This window comes from Sorex araneus, chromosome 2, assembly GCF_027595985.1.
Source record: "Sorex araneus isolate mSorAra2 chromosome 2, mSorAra2.pri, whole genome shotgun sequence".
Lineage (NCBI taxonomy): Eukaryota > Metazoa > Chordata > Mammalia > Eulipotyphla > Soricidae > Sorex > Sorex araneus.
Window position 1 is genome coordinate 284,616,856 of NC_073303.1, and position 23,109 is coordinate 284,639,964.

Below are 23,109 nucleotides of genomic sequence, written 5' to 3' on the forward strand. Positions count from 1 at the left end.
AATAGTATAGTTTTACATACTTATCAGCTCCCCTTACAATGGACAAATCAATATGTATATATTTTGTTTTCCTTTTTGGGTCACACACAGAGATGCACAGGGATTACTCCTGGCTCATGCACTCAGGAATTACTACTGGCGATGCTCAGGGGACCATATGGGATGCTGGGAATCAAACCTGGGGTTGGCTGTGTGAAAGGCAAACACCCTACTCGATATGCTATTGCTCCAGCCCCAACAAATCAATATTCTTTCTAAGAACCATCCTGATTTTATTTGATTAATCTAGAAGCAAACATACTTTTCTATTTCAAGAAACCCTCTACATATAAATTTTTAATATGATCCAATTATCCTTTAGCTTTTTTCCCCTTTTCTCTCAATATTTTACCTTCTATTTCTATAAATAACTTTTTAGTGATTCTTCATAGTCCTACACCTTAATATTCTTTTTTTTTTTTTTTTTGCTTTTTGGATCGCACCCAGCGATGCTCAGGGGTTACTCCTGGCTTTGCACTCAGGAATTACTCTTGGTGGTGCTCAGGGGACCATATGGGTTGCCGGGGATCGAATACGGGTTGGCCGAGTGCAAGGCAAACGCCTTACCCGCTGTGCTATCGCTCCGGCCCCCTACCCCTTAATATTCTTAAGAGAAATATGTATACAATATTCAAAACTGATGACTTTAAAAATCATTTTAATAAAAAACTTAATATGCATTTTTATTATGTTTGATGCACACATCCCAAGCAGCAGTTTAATCATTGTATTCACTGTCACATGTGATGATTTGCTCCTAATTCTGACAGAGTAGCTTAAGAACTTGTGTTGGAATAAATGAAGGCTGTACTGATAGTACAGTGGGTGGGCACTACCCTTGCATGCAACCAACCTGGGTTTCATTTCCAGCATCACGAACGGTCCCCTGTGTCCCACCAGGAGTGATACCTGAGTGCAGAGCCAGGAGTAAGCCCCGAGCACCGCTGGGTGTGGTCAAAAACCAAAACAAAAAATCCAAATGTTGGAAATTCAATTATTAAACTAATAGCAAAACAATACAACAAATGTCTAGATGCAAACAGTTTGATGGAAACTCTCACTGTAAAATCCCTCAATATTCAAAGAAGACACTTACTTGAGGAGCTTTGAATTCTGAAAAAATTCTTCTTCATACTCTCTTATAGCTTCAATGCTTTCAGAGCTGCTTCCTAGGGAGAGGTGATTGCAAATTTTCATCATTATTATTTGGGGAAAAACTAAAAATCAATTATAATAATCAACAGTACCCATGCATTCATACCTTTTCCTGTAACAACAGCAAAATAACCTAGAGCTTTCATTGGGAAGAGCTTTCCTTCAATTATCTGCTGGATCTATTTTTAGAAGGAGAAAAATAAATGTGAGATAGAGCCTTATGTAATTCTTTAAAAGTGTAATATACAATTCAGAAATAAAAATATTATAGATGCACGCTTAGTTTATAAATGCACGCTTAGTTTATGAATGCTTAAATGCTCATGTTTACTTGGAAATATATGGATCTGCACAAAAGCATTAAAATATATTTCAAATTCTATTAAAAATAGATTTTGCTATACTGAAAATGTCTTATCAAAATAGTCTGAAACCGAACGACAAGGAGACGGCGCAAGGGCTGGGTTGTGCTGGGCGCAGGAACCCTTTGTTGCATCCGGCACCCCACAGTCCCCACGGCACTGTGGATGCTCCCACCCAAGAGCCGAGGCGGCAGCAGCACCAAGCACTGCCGGGTGCAGATCCCAGAGAAAGTTTTAAATTGAAACTTGGAATGACCTGCAGCATTTCCGAGTTCGGCTTCAGTTTAAAAGTTCAGCAGAACTGAACTTCAGTTTAAAGTTCAGTTCTGCTATTTACTAGCTGTAAGGGTTCAGGTGAGTTACCTAACTTCAAAGAAATAAGCAAAGGTCTGGCTTGCTTCTGTAAGAGGCTGTAGTGCTAACAGAGCTGAGCAGTTAGGCTATCAAAAGCTACTACTGGTTTCCTGTGTGCTTTGGTTTTTCTAAATTCTTATCAAACTGTACTGTTTATAATTACGTTCTTACTTTTGGACCCAGTAGTTCTCAATTGTCTTGAGGGTCAAAACTCCTTTCCCAAATATAACAGAAACTGTGAAAAAACTGTTCTTTGTCCCGAGAAAAATTTGCATTAATATATAAATATGGATCACAAAAACATACATGTAAGAATTCCTCTTCCTAGAAGACCACTCAGATTAATACAGATAGGAAAAATGCATACTCTGAAGGTGATGCTCTGCAGAAGGATGGCGTGTTTAAATACTGCAGACATGAAGCCTTAACATTACCAATACTGTAAATCACAAAAATAAGTAATAAAGTAAAGAAACCCATGGCACCACAGAGATGGTACGGGGCTAAGACACTTCCATTTGCCTGGCATGCAGCTCCATAAGCAGTCCCTTGGGCACCTCCAGGAATCACCCCGGAGCAGAGTCAGAGCAAACCCTGAGCACCACCAGGTGTGTCCCCCAAATAAAACAAACAATAAAAGGAACCCTACTCTAGGACAATACACAGCTCTAAGCTAATACTAATTCTTCGGCATGAAAAAAAAATGTAATAGGCTTCAACTAAAAACTGCAAGGGATACAGCACATTAGAGAAGAGAAGGAAATGAAAGAAAGGAGAGACAGGAAATCACAGAATTTGCCGCCCTCCCTCCTCTCCCCTTTCCCTACACCAGGGTCAACCCAGCCCCAGCAGGATTTGGCTCAGTGAAGATCACAAAGGTCGAGCAGAAAAGAGCCAATCAGACCGGGCTACTGCCCCAGCCAGACATGACTGCCTGCTCTCTGGCGGCATCTGGGAACATAAATGCTACACAGTTCTCCACATGACATAAAACCCTGAAACAAACGTTCACTGTGTAAACAATGTAGCTTATGACGAACATCTTCTCTTTGAGCATCTGAAATTTTGGTACCTGAGGAAGCCTATATAATTCATTACAAAACTTAGGCTGTTTCCAGATCTTGGCTAGTGCTGCCATGAACACAGGAGCACAAGTGTCTTTTTGAAACAGTACCTTTGAGCTCTTGGGGTAGATGCCAGAAGGAGACATGCTGGGCCATACAGAAGCTTATCTTAGTTTTTTATGTGTCCTTATTATTTTCCAAAGTTGTTGGAACAATCAACCATTGTGCCAAGAGTAAATAAAGGTACCTTTTCCCCAAATCCACACCAACACTGGTTGTTTTTTGAAGTGTGCCAATCTCACTTGTTTAAAGTGGCATCACATTGTTGTTTTAATCTGCATTTACTGATAAGTGATACAGAGCATTTTTCATACACACACGGGCCACCAGTATGTTGTTTTTAAGGAAGTGTATGCTCATCTCGTCTTCCCAATTTTTGATTGGGGCTGATGTTTCTGTTTTTAGTTTTATAAGTGCTTTAAATATCCTTCCCAATAGCCAAAGTCTATAAAAAAAACCCAAGTATGCAAGAATAGACTGGATAAAGAAGTGATTTACATACACAATGGAGTACTACTCAGCTAAAAAGTAAAAAGATGAAATCCTGCAATGTACCGCCTTGTGGATAGAACTAGAGGGTATCTTTGAGCTCTTGGGGTAGATGCCAGATGGAGATTTGCTGGGTTATATGAAAGCTTATTTTAGTTTTTTAAGTGTCCATGTTAATCATGTTGAGGAAAGAGATGAATACAGAATAATCCCTCTCATATGCAATATATAAAGAAACATAGTCAAGAGAACAGCACATGCCCAAAGGCAAGAGAAGCTGCGCTTAGCCGGTGCAGGGTGGGTAGAAGCGGGTGGGGACACAGAGTGTCCTGGTGGACGGTGCATGCGTGGAACTCCAGCATTAACAATACTGATTAAAAATATCATAGTGCCTCAAGTAAGTTTAAAAAAACAAACTAAAACACTCTTAGGAATTCTTAATGAGCAACTTGGTGCCCGAGGGATTACAAGTGTCTTCGTTTTTGGCTTTTGGACCACACCTGGCAATGCTCAGGACTTATTCCTGGGTCTGCTCTCAGGAATCGATCCAAGCGGTGTTCAGGGAACCCCATCAGATGCCAGGGATCGAGCCCAGTTTAGCCACTTGCAAGGCAAACGCCCTCCTCCCTCGTGTGCTATCACTCAGGCCTGATTACATGTGTCTTAGAGACTCTCTGAGGAGAAGGTTCTAGGTAATATAAACCTGGTTACCCCAGACTTCTTAGCACCTTTCCCGTTGTAACTGCCTTAGTATACTATCATTGTAGGTAACCTTAGGTGCAAGGATGAGTTTGCAGAGTCCTGTGAGCATTCCAGAGAATCACTAACCCTAGTTAGGGGCAATCTGTCGTGAAACCCTCCCTATGACACAGGACATTTACAGTCTCAGAAAGGTTTGAGGAAGGACAAGAGCAATTTTAAGCAGTGGCAGAAGGTGTAGATACTTAACAGTCTAAAGTTGTTGTATGGGAATGCTTCCTTTTCAGCAGGTCCGACTTTGGGGGGAGAAACTCCACACAATAATAGTGAGTTTTTTTTTTAAATATTGAATGTAATCAAAATAAAGTGAAAATAAAGCGAAATTTATCAGTTACACAGGAGGGGTAGAGGGCTGGGGCGGTGGTGGGGGAGGTATACTGTAATTCTTGGTGGTGGAATATGTGCACTGGTGAAGGAATGGGTGTTTGAGCATTGTATAACTGAGACTTGAACCTGAAAGCTTTGTAACTTTCCACACGGTGATTCAATAAAAAAAAAATTTTAAAAAAAAGTTGTTGTATGAGGAATAGAGTCATGATAATACACACAACAGCCATCATGCTTATTATACTTTTATGCAAGCACTATTTCAATAAATACTTAACTTATTAAACATCCCCAACTTCTTGAGGTTATACCACTAATATCGTCATATCCAGGGAGCCTAAAGCACTAGAAAGTTTAAATCATTTTCCCTAAGTTGCAGGGTTACCAAATAAATGCTTGAACAAGATTTCAAGCCAAATAATTTTCCTTCACAATTAAGTAAAAAACACTCCCTTAAGTCGAGACTTGCATTTCACAAGGAATGTGCTTTATAAAGAAGTCACTGCCGCTCCTGGGGTTTCTATACAGAATCTCTTCTCTCCCAAGGGAGAACGCGTCCTCACCCTGCTTGGACTAGCCACATTTTTCTCCGCTAGGTCTACTTTGGTCAAAACAAATATCGTCCTTCTTCCATGAGGATCCATCTGACTGACCAAGTCTGTGACAATACTGCGTTCGGCATCCACAGATCCATCTGCAAGAGATTCAGAAATGACACCAGGGTAATTGTGAAGGGGATTCTAAAAACTTCCACAGAAGATACCCTTCGTGTTTATCTCACTGGAAGAAAATAATTCCTAGCATACTTATCTCCATAATAAAGAAAAACTCTATCCATTAAAATTTCTATGATGTCTAAAGTGAAATTTATGAAGTTTCAGCCTTAATTCTATCTACTAATATAATGAATGAGAGGGCAAAAAAATACATTTATGGAACGTGACACCTAGGGAAAATTTGAATCGTTAAGAGAAGGAAGTGTAATTAAAAATCTTTTCTTTTTGCCAGACCAGAGGTAAAGTATGGCAGGCAGGGCATTTGCCTCGCCCAGCTGACCCTGGTTAGGGCCCCAACCCATACATGATCCCCTGAGCCTGCCAGAACTAATCCCTACGTGCAGAGACAGGAGTAAGCCCTAATCACTGTTGGGTGTGGCCCAACAACAAAAGAAAAAAAAAAAACTTATCATTTTGGTAAGATTTACCTTGAATACAGAGTATGATTGCATTCGGATTCTGCATATAAGCTTTGCTAATACTGAAAATGGTTTCTTTTGTGTCAGGAGCCATGCCTGCGGTCACAGTCTGGGGAAAAAAAGGTTTAAATAAAACCGTTACAAATGTTTTCTCCAACAGGATTGAGAGAAAAGACCTATTCCGTATACATACTTACATTAATCACACCTGGTAAGTCAACAAGTACCATCCGCTGCAGTCCAGGGCCTTTGACGTTTAAGGATATTGTCTGCTCAAAAAAATATTTAAAAAAGAAAGAAAAAGAAACAATTTTGGAGAGGAGTTAGAAACCTTTTTGCTAATACATATTCGGAAAATTCTGTATCTCATCTATTTGGGTATAGTGCTCAGAGAAAGAAGCTATGATTTTTCTGATTCTAAAAACATTATCCTAGGGGCCGGAGCGATAGCACAGCAGGTAGGGCATTTGCCTTGCACGCGGCCGACCCGGGTTCGATCCCCGGCATCCCATATGGTCCCCCAAGCACTGCCAGGAGCAATTCCTGAGTGCAAAGCCAGGAATAACCCCTGAGCATCGCTGGGTGTGACCCAAAAAGCAAAAAAAAAAAAAAATAATAATAAAAAAAAATTATCCTAAAAATAATGGGACCAGAGACATAATATAACAGGTAGAACGCTTGCCTTGCAAGTGGCCAATCCAAGGTCGATCCCTGACATCCCACATGGTCCCGTAAGCACAATAAGGAGTAATTCCTGAGCAGAGTCAGGAGTAACCCCTGAGCATCACTGGATGTGTCCTCCAAGCAACAACAATAAATAATAAAGCAATTACTCTAAAAATATTATTTGGAATATTAAAAAAAAATCGATCTGGGGCCAAGAGTACAGTGGATAAGGTGTTTGCCTCACATGCACACAGCTGTCCTGGGCTTCACCCCAGCATCCCCTGTCACCTATCGCCCCGTAGTATCACCAGGAGGGATTCCGGAGCAGAGCCAGGAGAAAGCCCTGAACTTCACCAGGTGCGTCCCAAGACAAAACAAATACAAACAATCTTTATCTCTTGAAACAGGTACTACAATCTCAACACTGCTGCAGTATTATGATATTATGACTTACTTTCAGCCACAAATACTGGGTTTCCATAAAACACTGCTAAAATGAATTACAAGACTTACCTCAGGGCTCACTGTACAGCCTTCTTTCACGTTTTTCCTCATTCGGAGTTCTATTTCATGCCTTAGTGCTGCGAGCTATTATAAGGAAAACAACAAATAAACTGTTTATTTCTTAAAAGCTTACACAGATTGTGAGGTTATGCACATGAATCCTGCATGAGTTCTACTTACATCTTCTTCCTTGGTAAGATCAAACTCCCGAGAGCTATCTTTGAATAGGGCCACGTGGTGAGGGCCTTCACTCAGAGTCACCTGAGAGGAACACAAAGTCGAGATATCAGGACACATTTGCAATTTGTGTTCATGCACATGGTTTAGACAGGGCCATCTAAATGCACAAATCTGGATGACCCTTCACACTGTAAATTACATTAATCGCAGTTATTAATCACATTAACTTACTGCGATTACCAGTAAATGGTAATTAATCACATTAATTACGATTAGTGGTAATTACCAATTAATGACATTAATGACTTTGCAAGTTTCTCTATAATTACCCAATTTTATTTTAAAAACATAACTCCTTTTGGTATTATAAATTAGGAGCACCCCAGGTTCTGTCAACATAGCGACACGGAGATCACAGACTTCTGTGTCTGTCTGTCCTTTGCAGTGCATGCTGGTCATTTCTTAAAGGACCGCTGGCTACTTTATCATCTTCCATGACATAAAATGCTGCTGTTCCAAAGACCTGAATGTCATCAGGTCATGACCCACAATTTATAACACTTGGTTTTAGACTATCCTATATTCTGGGACAAACTGACATGAAGGTAAGGGGTCAGTATGGCAAAACCTAGAGTGATCTGTAAGAAACGTACAAATGTGGGAATGACAGTCAAGCAAGAAATAATAATAATTCATATATCAACTATGAGGGGTTTAATGAGAACTTCTAAACTGACCACAAGCCAGGTGGAACAGGGGTGGGTGTGTGCAATGAATTCTGCAGCTCTATTCCCTCAGGACACTGCTGATTAAGGCAAAGAAAAGTTTAAAACCTGCAGCATTGATTCTTACAGCTAATGGAAACAAAACCGGCATTCAGATTTCCCCAGCAACCATCATTAAAAGTAATAATAGTTTTTTAAAAAGGCAATGAAGTGACAAGAAAAATGAAGCAGTCTTTGTGTTTGGTCCATGCTCTGCCTTCCTGTGAGAACAAAGTTAACCGAGAACAAAATAATAGAGTTCACAATGTCTTCATAACCGTTTTTAGGGCGTAATATGGGGGTGTGGTCAGCTCACGTTCCCACCCAAATTAGAAATGTCTCAGAATCAGTAAGTAAACCAGATCTGTTAAGTGTGGGACAATCACAAAATACAGAGCAGAGAGAAAGCGGCTAGGCCCATACAACAGGACTGCGCTCCCAGCTGACTCGGACAGTGCACTCGGGGGACTCCGTCAAGTTGCCTCACACTCCTCTCGCTCCATTCAGACAGTGCTTTCGGAGCTCGCAACATTGTCTCATTTCTATCACCACTGTGGCCTGATTCTTGATTATTTTAATTTGTATTCTCACAAGGCCAGCTGAACATTAAAATGAAAGAACAAACCCGAAAATGCAACCATAGTGATGTCCTTAACACTGAAGCCCACAGACCTTAGTGGGGATCTCAGTGCAATTCTGCAATCCGAGGGCTTCCCAGTCTTCGTGACACTGCTGGAGTCGCCTAGAAGGCCTCCGATTCTCCTTCCTTTGCCCCATTCACCAATGTTTTTCCCCTCTCATTTCACCCAGGAAACAGAAACTATCTGAAGGAAACTTCCACCTACTGTACTTGTATCCATGGGTAAATTCAATAATCAATCCTCAATCTTCATCTTTACTGGTTTATTTGGTTTTCTTTGATCACCCCTTCCTCTGGATGGTTTTTCTTTCCTTTTTAGGTTTTGGGCCACCCCAGCAGTGCTCAGGGCTTCCTCCTGGCTCTAGACTCAGGGATCACTCCTGGCACACTCATGGGACTCTAGGGGATGCCGGACACTGTCTTACCTTAACTGGAGAACGAGTCATCATCTCGCCCGAGCCTCGAGGGAATATTCGTGCCTGAGCGATCATCTCCAACACGCTGGTCTTCCCAGCACTCTGATCTCCAACCACAACCACCTTACCAAAACATAAATAAGGTTTATGCAACCTTTTATACCAACTTAAATGTGAATAAAATAATCAAGTATCACTGAGATTTTGTTTAGCCTTTAAAATTTACCTACAATTAAATTAAAAAAGAATGGCATGCTACATACAAAGAGTTGAATGGAAAAACCTCAAAACCTCAACCTGGAGAGGTCATCGATGACTCAGATTTAAAGGAGGAATAAAAACACCTTTACCACATGAACAACATTTAAAGAAACTGTTGTCACCAAAACAGTTCTCCAAGAAATACTTAAAAGGATTTTTATAAAAGGAAAAAAAAATCCATTAGTAAGTAATAAGTTTTATAACCTAAAAGTTATAAATTGTGTAAGAAGAATAATGGTCACTATTTTCAAATTTACTCTTATTTCCAGCCCATTAAACTTAGAAAAATTTTAATTTCAGATACCCTATTTTTCATTTATATTTGTTTCTTGGCAGGTCTTATTTTCTGTTGAAATAACATGTTATTAGCATATTTTCATTCCATCTGTAGTGTAATAATAACAATAATAGGCTTTGGTAGCATTTTGTTTATTCAAATCAAAGTTAGCCTATACTGATTTTCTGCTCTTTTTAAAATTTATTTTTTGGTGGTTTTGGGGCCCCACCCAGAAGTGCTGAGGACTTACTCTGGCTCTGCGCTCAGGAATCACTCCTGGTGGGGCTTGAGGAACCGTAAGTGACGGATCTGCTCTACTAACCCCTACCCCAATTTTCTCCTCTTTTTAAAAATAAACCATGTTGTCCCGATACTATTCTTGAATGATTTTAGATTGTGTCAGAGATACTTTTTATATACGCTATTCTGAGTCTTCAGGTTCTCTTTTATTTCCCTGAAAAAAATGGTGCTTTATTGCTTTATTTTCAGTTCTTAACTCAGACTCACGGTTACCAAGTCTGCCTCTTGAGTAGAGTTCAAATTTCTACTTAACCTTCCCGGGGATAATATCCTCTGATGTTTAACTCAGGAGCCAGACATTTAGACAGAGGTTAAATAAGAAATTTGTTATAATGCTCTCATCACCTTTTCTTCCTAACTCTGCTGAGTTTACTTACTACCTTAAATTTTCAGGAGCCCTTGTCTCAAACTCTGTTCTGAGAAAGATACTCAGCTTTCAGTTGGAATATTAGCCATATAGGTGCTGAACATGACCTGGCCTCCGGCCAGAAACTGAACAAAGGAAAGTTCACTCTGTACCACCATTTCTTCTCAGGTTTGACACAATTCTTTCCAAAGTTTGCCAGAATTTCTAGATACACTAATGACTTCAACTAGTTGCAGTTCATGGTTTTTGTTTGTTTTACAGAGTTCACAGTTACTCTGCAAGAGTACTAAGGTAATATGAACTTATTATACCATAAAAGTGGGCTTTCGATTAAAAAAGAAATTCCTTTATAATGTTTAAGAACCATTAGATCTGACACTTCTATCATATCTTGCTCTACACTCCATTTTGTCAGTTTACGAGCCACACTAACCTACTATAAATAATCCAGCTAGATCACTTTTAGGCTTTTTTTTTTTGCTTAATTTTATTCTGCATGGTATTTCTGATCTTAACTTATAATCTGTTATGAGCATTTTCATTAGATTATCACTTTACATGTTGTAAAAATAATACAAACTTAAAATTTATCAGTCAAATAATTTTTAGACTAATCATCCATGCAAGAATGACTTGACACATCATACATATTAAAAATGTAAATAGCAAAACAATAATTGAGGGGCTGGAGAGATAGTACAGTGAGTAGGGTATTTGCCTTGCACACATCGGACCCGAGTTTGATCCCTGGCATCTCATATATATGGTCCCCTGAGCATTGCCAGGAGTAATTCTTGAGTGCAGAGCCAGGAATAGTCCCTGAGCATCATTGAATGTGGTCCAAAACTAAACAAAAAAATCCCCCAAACAGTAATTGGATTGTTAATGGCCAAACTTGCATAAAAACTTGTGCTAAACTATTTCTAACACCTGATTAACAATGTTATGAAAATATTTTCCATGGCTAATTTACTCTTAAAAACATTTTTGATTCTTATGGTTGAATTTCTCTCCTGTGGCCAGAGAACTATTACAGGAGGTATGCCCCTAAGTTCGAATGCCTGGCATCACATATGGTCCATAGAGCCAGGAGCATTGCCAAACCCTTCCCTAATACCCCTCCAAAAAATTTTTCACTCCCATACCTAATTTAATTCCCTCTTCAGGCATTTTAGAGTAATGGTTATTATGAATCCATCAAGTCAAATATCTGACAGCTATCCTTCATTATGTATGTTAATATAAATCAATGGATGAGTATTATCAAAAAATATTCCATAATGAAGACATCGTAAAGTATAGCTAAATCATTTTATATAGGTTAAAAGATGTATGCATCTTGGTCTTTCTGCTTTGTTGGTACCGGCAAACTTACCATTAAATTTTTACTTACCCTTGGCAGATGATCTTGTGTATTATAACTGGCATCATAATCAGAGAGAACATCAAGAACTTCAGAATACATGTCAATCAAGGATTTCTATAAAATTAAAATAAATAAACAACGCCATAGATGTAGTAAAAGATAACACGCTGATGAAATACAGAATGTTTTCCCATAAACACTGTACTTCTCTATGTAATATATATCCATAGTAAAAGTGGAATAGTACAGAATAAAATTTCATTTCTTCTTATCTAATTTAATTAAGTGATACAATGATTTAGTAAGGTACATTAGAAATTGCCTAGCCTTTAGATTAAGCGGCAAGGGAGTTACTGTTTAAGGGTAAAGGCAATGTATTAAATATTCAACAAAAGAAGATCGTTAAACACCAAAGAGGTCGGGTGACTAACTAATGAGACATTCACTCTCTAGCAGTTGGGAGTGTGAGCTGGGGAGGAGGGAAGCCAGAGATGCAGACACAGAGGCCGAGGGGGAAGTGAACAGAGGACAAATGCCGCAGTACCTAAGTACACTCAGCCAACTGATCAGAGAAACATTTAGATATTACTTAAACATAAAATACCCATCCACCTGGAAATTTAAAAAGATTCGTCAAACTTTGATTACCTTTAAGTAATAATATTTTACTTATGAGAGAAATATGCTTTTGGAATGTGCTCCCAAAACATATTAGTGCTTGGGGCCTGATTTTTCTTTCAACTGATATGAGTGACTTAGAAGCAAGGCCAAGGTATTGTCTACTCTATCGTGCCTTGACTGAAAGTCAGAACATGTTTTTTTAACTTGGAACTAAATATTTTGAGCCTTGGCTACAGTTTATTGAAGTTTTAAAACTTAACTAATATTTATTAATAAGAGATATAAGTTAAAAAATTAATTTAGCGTGTATGACTTAGTGAAAAATGTTTATGACAATTTACTGGCAATGGAAATTATCAATATGCTGATGATAGCCGAGTACATGCTTATTTAAAATTCCTCAAAATTTAAAATAGTTCTTTTAAAATAAAAAAAAGTCTAATTTTTCAATGGAAATGTAATTAAGGCAATGATATCTGATATATTTACATGTCTATCAACTCACAATTGATTAAAGCCACAGAAATGAAATAAACCTAGACACAAACTAGGCACTTAAGAAAAATAAACCGATTCACAAGGAATAACTTAAGATTGTGAAGACTTTTTTCCTCCACGGGAATGACATTGAGCACAGACCTGGGCCCAGTCCACTGTCAGTTATGGCAAAAAATTAAAAAAAAAGAGAGAATACAAAGACTTTATAGGGTTAATATGAAATGATCACTGTGGAGATAACCATTTTCGAAATATCTTAATACAGGAAGCGGTTTCCCTTCACCCAAGGATATGAGAGGTTAGCAAGAAAAGGATGACTGAACGCTTCACAGATTTCCTTAAAACCTGGCATTGATGAATGAATGCAAGTATCATGTTGGCCAAGTTCTAAGAACTCAAAAGTCATAATCAACCAACAATACCTTCAGCTTCCTATGGTGGATCCCTTTGTCATCTTTCTGCAATACTATTTTTCTCAATTCTTTGTTCTCCTTTTCTAATCGTTCCAAGATTCTCTGGTACTTCAACTAAAAAAAAAAATCACACACAAAACTGTATCACGGGGAAAATGAGTTAATAAATAATATTAAGTCTAAATACAAATCTTTCAAAACCTTAAAACTGTATCTTCTTATTTGAGATTTTATTAAAAGGGCTTTGATGAAAATGCTGAGAAAATAATTATGGCTATTATTTTACAGTGATATTCATTATAGTTTTATTATTATAATTTGGTATTTTACTTGGAAAATTCTTTGCTACTTACATTTGAAATATTATTTTAAAACACCTTCAAAATTATTAAATTCTTTAAATTATTGCAAACTCTAAGAATTTAAAGTTCTTAACTATGAAGCAATATTTTCCCACTGTCACTGTCATCCTGTTGCTCATCCATTTGTTTGAGCGGGCACCAGTAACGTCTCTCATTGAGAGGCTTATTGTTACTGTTTTTGGCATATCCAATACGCCACGGGTAGCTTGCCAGGCTCTGCCTCGAGGGCTCGATACTCTCAGTAGCTTGCCGAGCTCTCAGAGAGGGGTGGAGGAACCGAACTTGGGTCAGCCGCGTGAAAAGTGAACGCCCAACCACTGTGCTATCGCTCCAGGCCATCACATACAAATTTTAAGTTTTCACTTACAGGGACATTTGACAAAAATCTAAATTCTTTTATTTCCCATATAATGTTTTAATTGATAGCACAGTGGGTAGGGTGTTTGCCTTGCACGAGGCCAATCCAGGTTCGATTTCTCTGCCCTTCTCGGAGAGCATGGCAGGCTACCGAGAGTATCTCACCTGTACGGCAGAGCCTGGCAAGCTACCTGTGGCACATTTGCTATGCCAAAAACAGTAACACCAAGTCTCACAATGGAGAGGTTACTGGTGATGACAGTGACAGTGATACAGTGATACAGTGATGCATTTTAACCTGAGTATGCATTATGTGACAGGTCCTTTACTGTTTCACATGCATTTATGTTCTTAAGCTTTCCCATGAGACAGAGGTCACCAGATTAGGAGCCTGATGTTAGGGACACTTGGCAGTCTATCCAAGGTTACAAAGAGCTAAAAAAAATTATAATTAAAGAGCTTATTATTAAGGAGTATAATTATTATTAAGGAGCTGAAATTATTTTTTAAATTATTTTTTTAAAACATTAGAGGCTTCTGATGAGTGAATCAGACTCATTCGTTCCCCTGCACCACATATGGTTCCCTGAGCTCTGCCAGGAGTGATTCCTGAGCATAAAGCCAGGAGTGGCTTTACCATAGCCAGAAGTAAGCTACAGCCAAGAGAAAGCTATAAGCACATCTGGGTTGGCCCAAATCCTCCAAAAATCTTGTGCTTCATTCAAAAATAGTTGATATAATGAAACAAGTTAATCATACTTGCAGTTCCTCCTCTACCCCTTATGTTACAATTAGTCTTTCACTTATTTGCACATACTGGCAAGGTTCTATCATTAAACCATTCTTCTAAATCTTGCTTGGTTCAAAAATAAAATCAGTCTTTTCCCCTCTGGAGAAGCCCATGTTCTCTCCTGAACATCTCACTCTCTCCCCCCCACACCCACCCCTGCCTCAAACTTCTCTAAGCGAATTTCTTTTGTTTCACACACACACATGCACGCTAATAAAATAAACCCAAGAAACTTAGAGTATATATATAAAAAAAGCTCTGGTTCATTTTTATACCTGGGTATGCAGAAGTTCTTCTTGAAGTTGATCAATTTTCTCTTTATCTGACACCTAAATATTTAAAAAGTATCTTGAGTAGAATTAAGCTTAGACAGTATATCAAGCTAAATTTCTGAAAATTGTAATTGAATAAAAATGAATGGATTTATTAACATATTAAGTCAAATTTTTAAATCAAGTGATAATTTAAAAAGTAAAATATACATATAATTTACCAATGAGAATTTACCCATTATGATTTACCCATGATAATTTCATATTAATAGTATTAAAAAGCAACCACTTTCCTGTTGCCATGCTAGTCATTTCATATAAGGGGCTTGTCAGAGAAATAAGGGTTAAGCACCTAAGGTTACTATTATCTACACAAACTGTATTGTATTCAAGTACAGAAACTGATGATCACAGATAAAAGGTACTGATATCCCTACAGAAACATGTTTTGGGAAATCAGATATATATTATCACTTATAACTACTGAGTCCATTTATCATAATGTATCCATAAAATACTAACCAGTTCTATTCTGTGAGTAGGGAAGTATTATTAAGTGCAAAACACATCTTGTATTTTCAGAGTTTTAAGTGGAGTCAGATGTTTGTTTTTAAATTCTATTCCACTGCAAGATCTGCTAACCCATAATATAGTGAATGTATCAGTAGCAATGAAGAAATATAAGGCAAACAAAATTGATATGAACATAAAATCAAATGTAGAATAAAATCCACAGGTATTGTGGAAACTACTTCAAATAGTATTAATACTAATAACTGAAAGATAAAATATCCAAAAACAATTAAGAATTTTATTCAATTCATAAGTATAACAAGCTTTAAAGTAGTCACAATACAATTCTGAATATAAAATACAATGATCAATTATAACTAAAATGATGCCAGTAATGACAAATCAACATAACTGTGCTTGATTCTTTGGAAAAGTGCAGTTCTTATCAGCAGTCTGTCAAGATACCTACTTTAAGATAATCAAAATTTATAAACAAATTCATTTTATAGGAGACAAAAATCAAGGCAAATTCATGTGAATCCTTATTCACCTTCATTCACTGGCCATTTAAGCAATTAAGACACCATGGTAGCAAATGTATGTGAAAAAATTGTGAATGATTTGCTCATTGAGATAGACATTAATAAATCTTATCCATGCAACCAAGAACTATTTAAAATTTTATTTTTATTTAATTTTGCTTTTTGGGTCACACCCAGCGATGCTCAGGGGTTACTCCTGGCTTTGCACTCAGGAATTGCTCCTGGCAGTGCTTGGGGGACCATATGGGATGCCGGGGATCGAACCCGGGTCGGCCGCGTGCAAGGCAAATGCCCTACCCGCTGTGCTATCGCTCCGGCCCCGAAAAATTTTAAATTTCTATTTCTAAATAATTTCTCAAAAATTTCCCCAAAGGTTCTTTTAAATATAAATGCTAATGCTTGCTAGAAATAGTAAGTACATTTTTCCCCTTAGAGCCTGCAATTAAAAAAATCTCTAAATCTGATTCAGTAACTACATAACAGGAAATATAAAACAAATTTTGAATTACTGTTTTCTCATTCCTGTATAGCAAACAAGACTTAGAAACTTTTTTCTGATCAAGTATTTGTGCGAATGGACAAGAATTATTAATACTCTCCTAAAAAGTAAGAGAACAAGCAAACTGAGGAGCCCACAACCCAAAGAACAAAATCTTGAAGATCAATGAAGTATTAATTCCATACTTTGATCAGACAGCATGCTCTTAACTGTAATAATACAGTCATCAAATTCTGTTAGGTAGATTAACCTCCCAATTCATTTTGAAAGTTACTTTAATTAATTTTGTTCCATTAAATATTCATCCACTGTAACTAAATTAGTGATTATTTAAATCACATTAGTACAAACTATTTTAATTTTGAACATGAATATTTAATGATTTAATGTAATATGTCCTAAATTACAACAAAACATTACATCTGGGCCAATTATTAAAACACTAAAACAAGTATACAAAAAAGTCAATATGTTCACTATATGTCAAGGGATAGATAATGTGACCTGGTAAAACAAAAAGGGTATATAAAAAGCTAAAATGATGTTAGGCAGTTAAAATATTCTAAGTACAATCTTTATGCTAGCATTAGTACTTAGTGATCATGACTGTTACAATTTTTATATTCTGATTTTTAGAAATATTTTGATTTGCCCTCTGCTTTATGGCATTTTTGTTAGGAAGAATTCATGCACAGTTTTACCAATACATTGTCTATCTCTGTAGATTAGTGCAACATCAAAGTTAATCTGAATGTCATATGAAAAGACAGCAGGTGGACTTAAGAACTATACCAAATATTTCCTAGGAGAATGATAAAAATCTTCAATTTTATGAAATAAGTATCAGACATTAAGAAGGAGACTTCTGCGAATATCTTAAGAGAACAGCACACACACTCTTCTCAGTCCATCACTTACTCAAAGTCTTAACTAACAGTAGGAGTGTATTTATTTTGTACCACTTCACTGGAAATTTCAGTTATAACAAGAATGAGTTCTTGTCCTGTTTGAGTAATTCAGTTTGTGTTATGAAAATAATTTTTAACTCACCCTGACAAAAATGGGAATCAATGGTGCTGAAACCAGAGCTTTTCTACAATTCCAGGGCTGTGCAACTGATGGAGAAAGAGCGGAATCCTCCGCAGAAACAAGCTAAAGCTGAAAGAGAAACACCTTTACTGGCTCCTCACAAAACCAAACTTGCTACTAAGCCACTGCAGCCACTCAGATGCCAAAACAAGAGTCATAAAGAGCTTTTAAAAATTTTTTAGAGGGGCTATTCAGTGAGGCTTGGGTCCTGGGGCCACTCCACGCAATGTCAACTAGCTGAAATGGAGCCAACGGCTCAGTGCCCACCGTGCGGTGCCAGGGACCAAATTCCAGACCTCACACGGTGTCCTATGGCTTGAGTTGTCTCTTTGAGCCCCCAAATTTTATGTACATATACATAATTACAGCAGGCAAAATGATCAATGGCAGTTTTAAACTGCTTCTGTATGAGCTCCTTTGCTCCACAAAAAAAAACCAGGAAAACATTACTAGCTGCTGTAAATAATATAACCAATACCTACTTATTTTTTATGTAGGTATGAAAGAATGATTATAAAGCAACAAAGAACTCCTGTGTTTTTATACCTCAACTACATCTCAAATGCCTGGAATGATAAAAGGCCTCATCAATTGGGATTTTGATCATTATGGCAGGGAAGGGATGAAAAAAATCTCTGTATTAATTAAGGGGGAAAAGGAGAGTACATTAGGGAAAATGTCTTTCAAGACAGGAAGGGTGCTATCACTGTAACAGAGGGTATTGTTTTGACAGTTACATTTAATTTCACACAAGGTAACTCCAAAGCAAGCAAGAACAAGCTTTGGTGTTCCATTACATATTCCTTAACAAACAGAAATGGTGGAGGTACAGTCCAAATGGAAAAAGGGGGTATCTTATTGTTAAGTGATTCAGTGAATGTTTTAATAAATATTAGAAATAGGAAAGTTATCTCAAAGTCTAAAATAGACTAAAAAAAATAAGGCCTAAAATAAACATTCACTTTTGGCAATATAGCAGATGAATAGTATTTAATACTAATATCCTTAAACCATCAGATTTAAAAGCATGTCAAAATCTTAAACCATTTCTTACAATATTAAAACAATAGGTCAATGGGACTCTTTTAAACTCATTTTACCATTAAGAAAAAAATACTAATAATTGTTACTACAGCTATATAATAATTCTAACACAGTAGCTTCCTCCCTCCTTTCTCTAAATAAGGAAGGTTGGGCAAAAGTATCTAATCTGGTCTAATATTTATATGCTCAATAGCATACAGAGGTTTAAAATAAGCACTTCTTTGCGCTGACTTAAGCTAGGTAGGAAAAGAACTCATTTTCTATTTTCAACATGTTATTCGCTGAAAGCTAAACAGTATACATGAGTTGTATACTGTTTTATACACAGCCATGGAATTGAGAAAAGTCAAAAGTGATAGTGAAAAAAAATGGAATCATAGATATGCTCAAGTGTTAGCCATCACCAAGTGAGATCAGGTTAGTCAGCAGAAATCATTGCAGCAATTGCCTGTAATACTGATCAATTTCCGTATCAGAGCCTAAAGTAATGTATGGCTGTATCTTTTTTTCCAAGTTAAGGTTTGAACACAACTTAAAAACTGTTCTCACTATATATAGTTGAACTAGCTGATTTCAAGTTCTCAGTGCCTAACTTTGAAATCATACTCATGTTGTGACTCAAAAGTCTCTTTAGAATACAAACTTTGGGATCTATACTGCAGGACCATCCAACAGTCAAAAGCAGTCTTAAGACTTATATGTTTATGATGACTTTTCTTAGACTGTTCTTAAGGAAACAGAATCATACCAAACTCCAAATGTTCAATCCTTCAGTGGTTCAAGGCTAAAATTCATTTCACTGACTTTGCTAATGTGAAAAATCTTCAGGAAATGAGTTTATCAAAACATCTAAGAATAATTATGTCCAAAAGTTAAATAGTTTTCTTCTGTAAGAAATAAGAATGGTTCCCACTGATCCATTTTAGCTAAAACAAGTAATTTTCATTCTGCAGTCAGCCACCGTAATCATTTTCATTTTAGAAATGAACATATGCAGAGGCTAGAGCAAGTAGGGCATGTCTTAAGTGGTGGCCAACCTGGGTTCGACCCTGGTACCCTGTACTGTCCCTGTGCCTGCCAGAATTAATTCCTACGTGCAGAGTCAGGAGTAATCCCCGAGCGCTGCCAGGTAGGGTCCCCCCAAATCTGTAAAACTAAGTGGGAAAAAATAGTTTACAAACATAGACTGACTCAATAACTGAACCAAGTAAACAGCAGTTCATAATTCTTTTCTAAATACAAATCTTTGACCATCTTAATTTTTTTTTAACTAGCTAGGTTTAGTATTTTAAGATTTGTTTGTGCACTCCAGGAGTTACATGCCTGTATTTTCACTTTGCCTAGAATGATTTCACATACGGGAGTCCGTGAGTGGATTAAGACGGTACGCTCTTGGTGGGAACGGTTGATTAGTATGCACACATCATTAGCCCCCTTAAACCAGCCATCACCTTGCGCTTCTGTTGGGCATAGCTCGTGCTATACTGGCCAGCGGCTCTGCGGGCTTCCTCTTCATGCTCTTGAATTTGCTGTTGTAAGAGAATGAGCTCACCAAGCAGACCCTGCCATGAATTTACAATGAGGAGAAGAGGAAAATTGGGGAGGAGAATAATGTTAAACCACAGGGCACAAGAAAGGAACAGATATAAGTTAGGGAGGGATGGATAGCTTATGACAAAAAATGGAAACTCATTCATGCACTTTTAAAGCCATGATTTAACTGGGGTCAGTAACTTATTTCCATTTTCCCCCTCTGTGAAATTAGGGGCCTCAAAGACATAAAATAGCATGGATCCTAAAGTGAAAAGAAAAACGCAAAAAATGCCTGAATAAAACATACCAGATAAAAAATACCAATAAACAGTAAAATCTAGACCCAACAGTAATATTCAAAGCAGGTGGTTAACTCCATGCAAGTGGGAGAGGGGGACAACAAAATCCTTTAAGTTTTATTTGAAATTTCCAATATAAACTACATAAACTACTGCCAATATAAGCGTTACAATACAAATGATGCTTCTGATGATACAGATGGAGGAAAATTAAACTGCTTTTTAAAAGCAATACTGTTCCTCAGCCAACTGGGCCAGCAGTTCAATGCTAAAGTCGAAGGACTCAGAGCTGCTTGGGCCCTACGGGGCTGCCAGGCCATACCCCAAGATTCGGGGGAGGCCCCGGGGACAGAATCTGCCATAGAAGCCAGGCCTGCCACACTCTCTCCTGGACTCCAGGTCTACATGTTTGAATTCTCCACCACAGTGAACAGACAACAGACCGGAGGCTACATAACAGCTAATTATTACTAGTATTTTCCCTTGAAAATCAACATCTTCAATTAAAAAATCAATCACCCCAAATGCTATTGAGTTTTGAGCTCACACTAATCAAAGCTTTAACATCTATTTCTATGAGCACAAGCATATTGGACCAAAATTTAGGGTTCATTTGTTTAGCCTAAAAAACAATTTTTTCAGTAATTTTTCAGTAATTTTAATTATATACCACAGGTAGGTACTTTGAATTTTCACTTTTCATGAGTGGTTCTGACATTAAACAAAAATAGTCCTTAAGAATATAACATATAGCATTAAATCCAAAGCACAATATAGAAGGTAATTAGATATAAAGGTAATGTGATTATAAAAATTAAAAGGAAACAAAACCCAGTTTGGATCTATATACAAAACAACCTACATTTAAAATCCATTCCATTTAATAATCATAAAATATGAATTTGATATAATACTCATCACAATGCATTCATGTATCAAGATACCAAAATACCAACTCACTCCCCTCATTATTCCCTTAACTTTTGCCATTTACAATTCTGCTACTGCTTTTACTAAGCAAAAAGGTGTGGTCTAACAAATTTTTATTCATCTAAATGAATAAAGACATTCATTATAAACACTTCTCCAATCTATCCAAATGACTTTATTTTCTGTATAGTATTTTTGATTACTAGTGTAGATTACTGACATTGAGGAATGTGGAAGAAAAAAAATAGTACTCGACAATGTCACAAACCTAATATTTTCTTACAGAGAAACTTGAAAAAGGTAAAGTTTCATGGAATGGGTTAGTGATGCATTTGTACTAGAACAGTTCTAAAGAACAATACAATTTTACAAAGTCATAAACATTTAAGAAGTTAGAAACAGTTTAAAGATATTAATGAGAAAGCTTCAGTTTCAGAGCTTTTGAAAATAACTATGTTATTTTTACAATTAGATTTTATAAATACAATGAAAAAAATCTCTTCCAGCTGGGGCTGGAGAGGTAACACAGCAGGTAAGGCTCGTGCACACACAGAGGCCCCTGGCACGGCCAGGACTGACCCCTAAGCACAGCCCGGAGCACCGCAGGGAGGGCAGCTCCCCCACCCCAGTAAACACGGCAGAAATAACCCCTTAAGATAATACCTTTTAACATCACATTTATATATTTAGTAGATTTACTCAAAGGCTTAATTTCTTAGTTAAATTTAAGCAACCCAAAGACATAAAGATTTTCCAGAAAAACAGAAAAGCTACCATTATAGTAAAGCATCGCCTCAAATATTAGCACATAATTTGAAGAATTTTGTTTGATTCTCAGTTTTAATACATTAGACTATGATCATAGCCAACAATAACAGATCTGGCTAATCCCTTATAAATCAAGATATCAGTTATTTCTGTGTAACAAGAACATCATAGTGGCAAGGAATGTAACTGAAATTTCAGTGTTTTTTCAAACCTAACACTTGTATAATATGCAACAGTATAAAATACATTTATAAAAAACTGTAGCTATCTCTAGAGATAAATATTTTGTGGACATAATTTTATGGTCACTAAACAAATTCTATCGAGACAGCCTATCCACACTCACTCTCCTCATTATTCCTATAGCTTATGTGATTTATAATTCTTTGTTACTGCTTTTACGAAACAAAAAGAAAAGGTAGCACTGCACTGTAGCACTGTCATCCCATTGTTCATCGATTTGCTTGAGTGGGCATCAGTAACGTCTCCATTGTGAGACTTGTTGTTACTGTTTTTGGCATAACAAATACAACACAGGGAATTTGCCAGGCTTTGCCATGGGTGCCGGGCTCTCTGAGAGGAACGGAGGAATTAAACCCAGGTCGGCCGCGTGCAAGGCAAACACCCTTCCCACTGTGCTATCGCTCCAGTCCGAGCAAAAAGAAAAGGTAGCATATTTGTATTCATTTAGACATTCATTATAACCACTCCTTCAACCCATCCATGTGATTTTATTTTGCAAAACAGTTTCCATCCCGGAGTCTTCACATTTTGTTTTATACAGTAGTTTAGCTGCTCCAATTAGCATACCTTCAATGTTCTAATGTATATTTATAAACTTAAAAAGCTAAGAACACTAATACTAAAATAATCTGAATGAGAGTAGTTTCAAACAGCATCAGATCTATTAAAAATAACTGCTACAAGCATTTTATTTTTACAACTGGAAGATCTTCCGAAGTAAATATAATGAGAAAAGTTAATAAATACAGTTAGAAAATATACTGTCAAAGCAGTGAGAGAGTATCCCATGT

At 37.1% G+C, this 23,109-nt stretch overlaps 1 protein-coding gene across 4 annotated transcripts in view; it reads right to left on the reverse strand.

The window, feature by feature from the left end:
• Window positions 1-23,109, reverse strand: part of OPA1 (OPA1 mitochondrial dynamin like GTPase) — a 91,439-nt gene that overhangs the window by 46,325 nt on the left and 22,005 nt on the right. For 2 of the 4 annotated variants that reach the window (XM_004602989.2, XM_004602988.2), the window contains 12 exons: window positions 19,997-20,107; window positions 14,862-14,915; window positions 13,087-13,191; window positions 11,573-11,659; window positions 8,984-9,097; window positions 7,155-7,235; window positions 6,984-7,058; window positions 6,002-6,073; window positions 5,814-5,913; window positions 5,173-5,303; window positions 1,301-1,373; window positions 1,136-1,208 (listed from right to left, as the gene is read on the reverse strand). In XM_004602989.2, coding sequence (XP_004603046.2) covers window positions 1,136-1,208; window positions 1,301-1,373; window positions 5,173-5,303; window positions 5,814-5,913; window positions 6,002-6,073; window positions 6,984-7,058; window positions 7,155-7,235; window positions 8,984-9,097; window positions 11,573-11,659; window positions 13,087-13,191; window positions 14,862-14,915; window positions 19,997-20,107 — 1,076 coding nt within the window. The remainder of the gene's footprint in view (window positions 1-1,135; window positions 1,209-1,300; window positions 1,374-5,172; window positions 5,304-5,813; window positions 5,914-6,001; window positions 6,074-6,983; window positions 7,059-7,154; window positions 7,236-8,983; window positions 9,098-11,572; window positions 11,660-13,086; window positions 13,192-14,861; window positions 14,916-19,996; window positions 20,108-23,109) is intronic. The other 2 variants (XM_004602993.2, XM_004602991.2) reach the window with 1 other exon arrangement.